This window comes from Mustelus asterias, chromosome 5 (genome assembly GCF_964213995.1).
Source record: "Mustelus asterias chromosome 5, sMusAst1.hap1.1, whole genome shotgun sequence".
In the NCBI taxonomy this organism is placed as follows: domain Eukaryota; kingdom Metazoa; phylum Chordata; class Chondrichthyes; order Carcharhiniformes; family Triakidae; genus Mustelus; species Mustelus asterias.
The window spans coordinates 133,269,998-133,280,624 of NC_135805.1; the positions used below are offsets into that span (position 1 = coordinate 133,269,998).

The 10,627-nt window shown below is 59.7% G+C and overlaps 1 protein-coding gene across 2 annotated transcripts in view; it reads left to right on the forward strand.

Annotated features, from left to right (window-relative positions):
- fam135a (family with sequence similarity 135 member A) overlaps positions 1–8,541 on the forward strand; it is a 208,960-nt gene extending 200,419 nt beyond the window's left edge. For both annotated transcript variants that reach the window (XM_078213301.1, XM_078213302.1), the window contains 2 exons: positions 6,379–6,492; positions 6,773–8,541. In XM_078213301.1, coding sequence (XP_078069427.1) covers positions 6,379–6,492; positions 6,773–6,978 — 320 coding nt within the window. In that variant the 3' untranslated portion in view covers positions 6,979–8,541. The remainder of the gene's footprint in view (positions 1–6,378; positions 6,493–6,772) is intronic.
- The last annotated feature ends 2,086 nt before the right edge of the window (positions 8,542–10,627 follow it).

A 10,627-nucleotide genomic window follows, 5' to 3' on the forward strand; every position in this document is an offset into this window, starting at 1 on the left:
TATTCACTGGGTAATAAATAACTTAATTATAGAATAAATAGGATCCAGCTTCTTTGTTAGTTGTAAAAATATAAAAAATGTTGATGTGTGAGATTTTTTGAAACTCCGGTGAGTAACTGAGCTGTTGATGTGCCATTTCTGGATTTTATTTGCTCTTGATTTGGGTGGAATTTAATGTTTTGCTGGAAAACTGGTAGGAATACCAAATCAATCATTTCTGGGAGACCAGACAGAATTTTAGAATGATTAAAACTCATGGGCAGCATCGAACCTGACTTGACCCCAGTGCAGAGGGGAAATGCTGGCCTATAAGCAGTACTAGCAGCACCACCAGGAGTGCTGACCACAGCTGGTACCACACTGGAGCCTTCACCGGGGGTGGACAATGTGTGAGCAGGATGTGGAGGTGTCATAGAGGGGGGTGTGCTCGTGAGGGCAAGATAAGGGAGTCCATTGAAAGGTCAGCGGTTGGCTTCCCATGGGTCGTCCCTTACCTAATCCCAATGTCAATCGGATACAGCAGAGTGCCTGAGTATAAGGAAGCATGCACACCCCTCCCTACCATGCATGCACGCACACCCCTCCCTACCATGCATGCACGCACGCACACCCCTCCCCACCATGCATGCATGCATGCCCCTCCCCAACATGCATGCATGCACGCACACCCCTTCCTACCATGCATGCACGCACGCACACCCCTCCCCACTGTGCATGCATGGACACAGGCCCCTCCCCACCGTGCATGCGCGCGCGCCCCTCCCCACCGTGCATGCGTGCGCGCCCCTCCCCACCGTGCATGCGCGCGCGCCCCTCCCCACCGTGCATGCGCGCGCGCCCCTCACCACCGTGCATGCGCGCGCGCCCCTCACCACCGTGCATGCGCGCGCGCCCCTCCCCACCGTGCATGCGCGCGCGCCCCTCCCCACCGTGCATGCGCGCGCGCCCCTCCCCACCGTGCATGCGCGCGCGCCCCTCCCCACCGTGCATGCGCGCGCGCCCCTCCCCACCGTGCATGCGCGCGCGCCCCTCCCCACCGTGCATGCGCGCGCGCCCCTCCCCACCGTGCATGCGCGCGCGCCCCTCCCCACCGTGCATGCGCGCGCGCCCCTCCCCACCGTGCATGCGCGCGCGCCCCTCCCACCGTGCATGCGCGCGCGCCCCTCCCCACCGTGCATGCGCGCCGCCCCTCCCCACCCTGCATGCGCGCGCGCCCCTCCCCACCCTGCATGCGCGCGCGCCCCTCCCCACCCTGCATGCGCGCGCGCCCCTCCCCACCCTGCATGCGCGCGCGCCCCTCCCCACCCTGCATGCGCGCGCGCCCCTCCCCACCCTGCATGCGCGCGCGCCCCTCCCCACCCTGCATGCGCGCGCGCCCCTCCCCACCCTGCATGCGCGCGCGCCCCTCCCCACCCTGCATGCGCGCGCGCCCCTCCCCACCCGCCCTGCATGCGCGCGCGCCCCTCCCCACCCTGCATGCGCGCGCGCCCCTCCCCACCCTGCATGCGCGCGCGCCCCTCCCCACCCTGCATGCGCGCGCGCCCCTCCCCACCCTGCATGCGCGCGCGCCCCTCCCCACCCTGCATGCGCGCGCGCCCCTCCCCACCCTGCATGCGCGCGCGCCCCTCCCACCCTGCATGCGCGCGCGCCCCTCCCCACCCTGCATGCGCGCGCGCCCCTCCCCACCCTGCATGCGCGCGCGCCCCTCCCCACCCTGCATGCGCGCGCGCCCCTCCCCACCCTGCATGCGCGCGCGCCCCTCCCCACCCTGCATGCGCGCCCCCTCCCCACCCTGCATGCGGGCGCGCCCCTCCCCACCCTGCATGCGCGCGCGCCCCTCCCCACCCTGCATGCGCGCGCCCCCTCCCCACCCTGCATGCGCGCGCCCCCCTCCCCACCCTGCATGCGCGCGCCCCCCTCCCACCCTGCATGCGCGCGCCCCCCTCCCCACCCTGCATGCGCGCGCCCCCTCCCCACCCTGCATGCGCGCGCCCCCCTCCCCACCCTGCATGCGCGCGCCCCCCTCCCCACCCTGCATGCGCGCGCCCCCCTCCCCACCCTGCATGCGCGCGCCCCCCTCCCCACCCTGCATGCGCGCGCCCCCCTCCCCACCCTGCATGCGCGCGCCCCCCTCCCCACCCTGCATGCGCGCGCCCCCCTCCCCACCCTGCATGCGCGCGCCCCCCTCCCCACCCTGCATGCGCGCGCCCCCCTCCCCACCCTGCATGCGCGCGCCCCCCTCCCCACCCTGCATGCGCGCGCCCCCCTCCCCACCCTGCATGCGCGCGCCCCCCTCCCCACCCTGCATGCGCGCGCCCCCTCCCCACCCTGCATGCGCGCGCCCCCCTCCCCACCCTGCATGCGCGCGCCCCCCTCCCCACCCTGCATGCGCGCGCCCCCCTCCCCACCCTGCATGCGCGCGCCCCCCTCCCCACCCTGCATGCGCGCGCCCCCCTCCCCACCCTGCATGCGCGCGCCCCCTCCCCACCCTGCATGCGCGCGCCCCCCTCCCCACCCTGCATGCGCGCGCCCCCCTCCCCACCCTGCATGCGCGCGCCCCCCTCCCCACCCTGCATGCGCGCGCCCCCCTCCCCACCCTGCATGCGCGCGCCCCCCTCCCCACCCTGCATGCGCGCGCCCCCCTCCCCACCCTGCATGCGCGCGCCCCCCTCCCCACCCTGCATGCGCGCGCCCCCCTCCCCACCCTGCATGCGCGCGCCCCCCTCCCCACCCTGCATGCGCGCGCCCCCTCCCCACCCTGCATGCGCGCGCCCCCCTCCCCACCCTGCATGCGCGCGCCCCCCTCCCCACCCTGCATGCGCGCGCCCCCCTCCCCACCCTGCATGCGCGCGCCCCCCTCCCCACCCTGCATGCGCGCGCCCCCTCCCCACCCTGCATGCGCGCGCCCCCCTCCCCACCCTGCATGCGCGCGCCCCCCTCCCCACCCTGCATGCGCGCGCCCCCCTCCCCACCCTGCATGCGCGCGCCCCCCTCCCCACCCTGCATGCGCGCGCCCCCCTCCCCACCCTGCATGCGCGCGCCCCCCTCCCCACCCTGCATGCGCGCGCCCCCCTCCCCACCCTGCATGCGCGCGCCCCCCTCCCCACCCTGCATGCGCGCGCCCCCCTCCCCACCCTGCATGCGCGCGCCCCCCTCCCCACCCTGCATGCGCGCGCCCCCCCTCCCCACCCTGCATGCGCGCGCCCCCCTCCCCACCCTGCATGCGCGCGCCCCCCTCCCCACCCTGCATGCGCGCGCCCCCCTCCCCACCCTGCATGCGCGCGCCCCCCTCCCCACCCTGCATGCGCGCGCCCCCCTCCCCACCCTGCATGCGCGCGCCCCCCTCCCCACCCTGCATGCGCGCGCCCCCCTCCCCACCCTGCATGCGCGCGCCCCCCTCCCCACCCTGCATGCGCGCGCCCCCCTCCCCACCCTGCATGCGCGCGCCCCCCTCCCCACCCTGCATGCGCGCGCCCCCTCCCCACCCTGCATGCGCGCGCCCCCCTCCCCACCCTGCGCGCGCGCCCCCCTCCCCACCCTGCGCGCGCGCCCCCCTCCCCACCGCGCGCGCGCCCCCTCCCCACCGCGCGCGCGCCCCCCTCCCCACCGCGCGCGCGCCCCCCTCCCCACCGCGCGCGCGCCCCCCTCCCCACCGCGCGCGCGCCCCCCCTCCCCACCGCGCGCGCGCCCCCCTCCCCACCGCGCGCGCGCCCCCCTCCCCACCGCGCGCGCGCCCCCCTCCCCACCGCGCGCGCGCCCCCCCTCCCCACCGCGCGCGCGCCCCCCTCCCCACCGCGCGCGCGCCCCCCTCCCCACCGCGCGCGCGCCCCCCTCCCCACCGCGCGCGCGCCCCCCTCCCCACCGCGCGCGCGCCCCCCTCCCCACCGCGCGCGCGCCCCCCTCCCCACCGCGCGCGCGCCCCCCTCCCCACCGCGCGCGCGCCCCCTCCCCACCGCGCGCGCGCCCCCCCTCCCCACCGCGCGCGCGCCCCCTCCCCACCGCGCGCGCGCCCCCCTCCCCACCGCGCGCGCGCCCCCCCTCCCCACCGCGCGCGCGCCCCCCCTCCCCACCGCGCGCGCGCCCCCCCTCCCCACCGCGCGCGCGCCCCCCCTCCCCACCGCGCGCGCGCCCCCCCTCCCCACCGCGCGCGCGCCCCCCTCCCCACCGCGCGCGCGCCCCCTCCCCACCGCGCGCGCGCCCCCCTCCCCACCGCGCGCGCGCCCCCCTCCCCACCGCGCGCGCGCCCCCCTCCCCACCGCGCGCGCGCCCCCCTCCCCACCGCGCGCGCGCCCCCCTCCCCACCGCGCGCGCGCCCCCCTCCCCACCGCGCGCGCGCGCCCCCCTCCCCACCGCGCGCGCGCGCCCCCCTCCCCACCGCGCGCGCCCCCCCTCCCCACCGCGCGCGCGCGCCCCCCCTCCCCACCGCGCGCGCGCCCCCCTCCCCACCGCGCGCGCGCCCCCTCCCCACCGCGCGCGCGCCCCCCTCCCCACCGCGCGCGCGCCCCCCTCCCCACCGCGCGCGCGCCCCCCTCCCCACCGCACGCGCGCCCCCCTCCCCACCGCGCGCGCGCCCCCCCTCCCCACCGCGCGCGCGCCCCCCTCCCCACCGCGCGCGCGCCCCCCTCCCCACCGCGCGCGCGCCCCCCTCCCCACCGCGCGCGCGCCCCCCTCCCCACCGCGCGCGCGCCCCCCCTCCCCACCGCGCGCGCGCCCCCCCTCCCCACCGCGCGCGCGCCCCCCTCCCCACCGCGCGCGCGCCCCCCTCCCCACCGCGCGCGCGCCCCCCTCCCCACCGCGCGCGCGCCCCCCTCCCCACCGCGCGCGCGCCCCCCTCCCCACCGCGCGCGCGCCCCCCTCCCCACCGCGCGCGCGCCCCCCTCCCCACCGCGCGCGCGCCCCCCTCCCCACCGCGCGCGCGCCCCCCTCCCCACCGCGCGCGCGCCCCCCTCCCCACCGCGCGCGCGCGCCCCCCTCCCCACCGCGCGCGCCCCCCCTCCCCACCGCGCGCGCGCCCCCCTCCCCACCGCGCGCGCGCGCCCCCCTCCCCACCGCGCGCGTGCCCCCCCTCCCCACCGCGCGCGTGCCCACCGCGCGCGCGCCCCCCTCCCCACCGCGCGCGCGCCCCCCTCCCACCGCGCGCGCGCCCCCCTCCCCACCGCGCGCGCGCCCCCCTCCCCACCGCGCGCGCGCGCCCCCCTCCCCACCGCGCGCGCGCGCCCCCCTCCCCACCGCGCGCGCGCGCCCCCTCCCCACCGCGCGCGCGCGCCCCCCTCCCCACCGCGCGCGCGCCCCCCTCCCCACCGCGCGCGCGCCCCTCCCTACCGCGCGCGCGCGCCACTCCCCACCACGCACTCCACCCACGCACGCACGCACAGTCCCAGCCAGCTGCTGGTACAATTTCACTTGTATTCAAGATGTGACCCTTAAGTAGCTACATCAGTGCATAAGGACCCAAGTTAGCCTCCAGGCAGGAAAGATACCCTCCACCTTTCCTACCCAGCCAATCAAACCTCTCCTGCCTCTGTACTCAGCTTTTGAGGCGGGGTGGATAACATGAAGTTCCAGTTTATCTACATTGCTGTGTGTCATTATTCTTTCTGCTGAAGAATGGAATGTTGTCCTTTTTTGTTGTTTAACAAATGCTCCCCATCCGTGGTGCGGATCTGATACTGTATTGAGCTATCCCTGATGTCCATATCGCTACATTTATGGATACTCAGCATGCACCTTTATTTACTGTTTAGATACTTAGTTAATTGTTTCCAGATGATAAACTGCTTTCTTGCCTTCCCGTTATCTACTATCTTACAACTGTGTGTGTTCTCGTCTTTATTTTGGACTGAAGGCGGGGTGGGGGTGACGGGGGGGGGGCGCGCAGGGTGTCCTTGCTTCCACTAGAAATCAACATAAATATCAACTGCAGTAGGAAATTGGTGGTGATCCGATTGTGTATGTGCTTTTACTTTGCTGCCATAATGTGACTTGTATTTCCATGTGACTTCTGACTTAATTGGGCTTGATTTGGACCAACAGTTGAGGCCTCTCCTATCTTACAGACTATTGTCAAACCAACCAAAGATGTACATCAAATGAATTTTTAAGCAAGCCTTGAGAGTTCAGCTATTTCATTCAGCCACTTCATCTCAAATATCATGTTACTGAGAATATTTCAGACTGGGATTGGTGCTGGAATGCCTTACTGTCGTAGGCAGTGAAATGTGTACTCCGTTTCAAATTTCTCAGCAAGCTAGCCGAAAAGGCAGTTTGTCCTAAAAATGCTAGTAGTTTTGAATGTACTTTGCTGATGCCATTTTCAGATAAATAAAACTACGTAATATGGAAGCAATTGTTCTAGTGACATCTTAACTTTCATTCAAGGTCTCCATTACTTCAAAAATGTGGTGTTAGTTGGTTCACTACAAGATCGTTATGTCCCCTATCATTCTGCTCGAATTGAGATATGCAAAACAGCTTTAAAGGATAAACAATCAGGTAAGATTAAATAGCTGGTAGCAGTTATTGCTTAAAGGATTTTACCAATGACAGTTTAACTCATGATGAGGATTCCTAGCCTCTGCATTCTTTTATGCTACTTTATTAAATGTTCTCATCCTTTTCTATATATGTATGGCATATGCCAATGTAATTTGGCACGCCACCCAAATACACGAGAGACTTGCCACGAATTCCACATTCAGACTACGTTTTAAAATGGTTCTATTTTTAATTATTTATGGAGCAAGGAAACTGTCATATCTGATCTGTTTTACAGGACCAGTGTATGCTGAAATGATCCAAAATCTTCTAACGCCAGTGCTCGAAAATAAGGAATGTAATTTGGTTCGATACGATGTGATCCATGCATTGCCCAACACGGCTAATTCATTAATAGGACGAGCAGCTCATATTGCAGTTCTCGATTCTGAAATCTTTTTGGAGAAGTTTTTCCTGGTTGCGGGCCTTAAATACTTTCAGTGAGAATGAGTGCCATAAACTCTTACCTCTACTCAAAGAAACACACTTGATCCTTGAACATTGTCTCTGCCTAAAAAATAGACTGTTTATACATTTTGTATTGGAAACAATCCTATATTGAGTCTTCAGAGATGTTAAAAGGTCTGGATATGTTAATGCCTGTTGGTTTGTGCTGTGCAATACCAATTTTATATTTTTATCTGTCTTATGTATCTATTTCTTTCAGTTCAGTTTTCTGTAATTTTCAGAAATTTTATTTTGCCTTTTTAAGTATCAGTTAATAGTCGAAATGATCAGGGTGCACTGATATAATTTTACTTTCTAAATTTATAAAGTTAATATTCAATTCGTAAATTAGAGATGAAACATTAATTTAATTCATGACTTCCAAAGAATACATTTTCGCAATCTGATTGGGAGCCTGTTGTATTGTAACATTTTTAGTGTGGACGTTGGCAACTGGAAACCCTTTAAGACGCTGCTATATATTTATACATTTTTAACATTGCTCAACCTATAGGAAAATTACAGATTTGTTTTTCATTTCATGCAATCTTTCTGAGAAGACCAAATACTGTCTTACGTACCTTGTGTCACTGTCAAATTTTAAACGAGTTCACAAATGTCTGCAATACATTTTTATACAGAAAACATCCTCTTACAACTTTTACCCATGCCTGTGGAACATTGCTACTTTTTCTACTACTGAAGTGGAAAGATTTTTTGCTATGGAACTTTTGGAACAGAAGTAACTATTTTCAAACCTTCTCTAACTCTGTATGTAGTTTAAAACTTGATTGTCATGCCAGTCTGATTACCTTGATTTGCAATGATTTTTATTGCACCATGGTATAAATTCCTACACAATGAGCCCAGCATACACACGACATCTAAGTCAATACTTTTACATTCTGAGTAGTGAAGAGCCATTATTTTCAAAATCCTGTAGTTTAATGAACAGTCAATTGGTCCGACTGCCAAGATTCTTGTATGTCAATGTATTTGTATATGACATTCACTAAAATGTAGTTATCTCTTGTTATAGTTCTTTTTGAAAACCATATGAAAAGCGTGCTACAGTGAGGGGCCATTTTATATGGTGTCTCTGAATGGGAAGCTGGAAGCAGTGCACGTGATATCACAGGCTGTGGTGCATTAGTGTTGTACTGGGTTTTACAATACTATAATAGACACAGGAAAATATTGTATTGATTTTTTTTAAACTAAAAATTGGGCATTTTACTCTAATTTCTAAGCTCTTAAATAGAGGAAATATTTCCAATTTAATTTATTTATTTTAGGTGGCCTGATTTAACAGTGGGCGTATAGCATGGTTTATGGGTTACTGGTGCATATCTGACTTTAACAAAAAGACAAGGAAACGACGCACTTTGCTGTCACATATGCATTTAACAAATTTGAGTTATTTTATGTTGAAACGCAATCAGACTACATTTTGCTAAATGGTGCATGTGTCATCTGTTTGTAGCCTTGTTTTCAAACACCTGCAGCACATCATTGTACCAGTAACAGTTAAATAATAAAAATGTTGTATACTATACTGTACAAGTCAGTGTATCTTTCTTTTTTCTTACATTTCTTTGCCAATCTAGCATTGCATTAATTTCAGGACAACAGTGCACAGTGCCAATTTAAATGTATTTTGACCATGTAACTGGTTAGCAGCTACCATTAGCTGGTTACACTTGAGGACATTTTCTTCCTGGTTGGGAAGTCAATGACGAGAGATCATCTATTTAAAATCTTACGGGTGTGGAGAAATGTTAAGATAGGTTTATTTTGTTGATCCAGAGTCCTTGCAGTGTGAAATAGATTGCTGCAGGCATCGGGACAGGGGTAAACAATTTAACCCCTCCAATCTGTTCTCATGGCAGAAACCCTTGCAGGCTTTTGAATGCAAAGTGACTACAACAGTAGAAGCTGAGGCAGGTACAGGCCTGTGGGAAGAAAGCAAGGCAATGAGCTCAACTTCTTATGATTCTAGCAATGGCTTTTGTCTGTGCTGCAAACGCCAATGGTTCACCCTTTCCTGTAGTTCTGTGAACTGTTCTGTGGATATAGGGAATGGGCAGGGAAGCAGAGGAAGCAGGAGGTCAGCAGTGATTGTATGAAATGGCAGAGCATCCTGGAGGAGCCATATTGTCCTTATTTCTTATGTGAGATGAACACTTTGTACTGGACTCTGAGCAATGATTGTCGACAAGCTATTGTAGTTAGATCCTGCCATTTCCAACAGTGCATTTCCACAATAACTTGTAGCCGGTGGGAACCTGTGCTTGATTTATTTTTGTGGCCCCAATTAACATGGTGCGATTAGCCTCAGAGGGAAACAGTGGCTATAATTTCAGTCAGAGGCTGAGTACCCTGATCTCAAAACAAATGTTTCTTGGTGAATGGCTAATGGGAGATCCTGTATTTTAATAATTTAAGGATTTATAAAGAGCAGGTCTGATCTCAAACCTCTTTGATGTCCGATATAAAGTACAGTAAGAAGTCTCACAAGTTAAAGTCCAACAGGTTTATTTGGTAGCAAAAGCCACTAGCTTTCGGAGCGCTGCTCCTTTGTCAGGTAAATCAGCATCAGGTAAGGAGCAGCACTCCGAAAGCTAGTGGCTTTTGCTACCAAATAAACCTGTTGGACTTTAACCTGGTGTTGTGAGACTCCTTACTGTGTTTACCCCAGTCCAACGCTGGCATCTCCACATCATGACTGTAAAGTAGACAGTGGGATCTGATCTGTTTCAGTATCAAATTTTATTTCCCATTTTCCCAATTCCATAATCCAATATAAACCCTTCTGCAATATTATACTGCACCCTTTGTTTCTGCTGCTCTCCCATTTTAGTGATAAATTTTACATTTAGCTTCAATACTCAAATGATTAATAGCAGCAGTTGAGGCAGTGAACAGCACAGGAACTCATTCCACACCTTTTTGATTTGATTTATTATTGTCACGTATTTGCATACAGTGAAAAGTATTGTTTCTTGCACGTTATACAGACAAAACAGAGAAGGAAACAGTCATAGGGTGTAAAGAAAGATCAACTTAATGCAAGGCAAGTCCATTCAAAAGCCTGACAGCAGCAGGGAAGAAGCTGTTCTTGAGTCGGTTGGTACGTGACCTCAGACTTTTTCCCGATGGAAGAAGGTGGAAGAGAGTATGTCCGGGGTGCATGGGGTCCTTAATTATGCCGGCTGCTTTGCCGAGGCAGCAGAAACTATAGACAGAGGCAATGGATGGGACTTCTCGCACTATCTTCTAATATTTTTTGTGAAAGGTGTACACTTTCGATCCAGTGTTTTTAAATCCACATTTGATCCAGTTACTATGGCTTTAAGTGTGATGAGGAATCTAGAATGTGAGTCTTGATCAAACCTTAGAAAAGTTTATGTAAGGGTGAGATCAGTGCCATAGAATCCCTACTGTGCAGAAGGAGGCCATTTGGCTTTTCGAGTCTGCACCGACTCTCAGACAGAACGTCTTACCCAGGCCTATCCCTGTAACCCCATGTATTTACCCCGCTAATCTCCCTAACCTACACACCTTGGGACACTAAGGGGTAAGTTACCATAGCCAGTCCATCTAACCTGCACATCTTTGGATTGTATAAACTCTGCGATCTAGCATG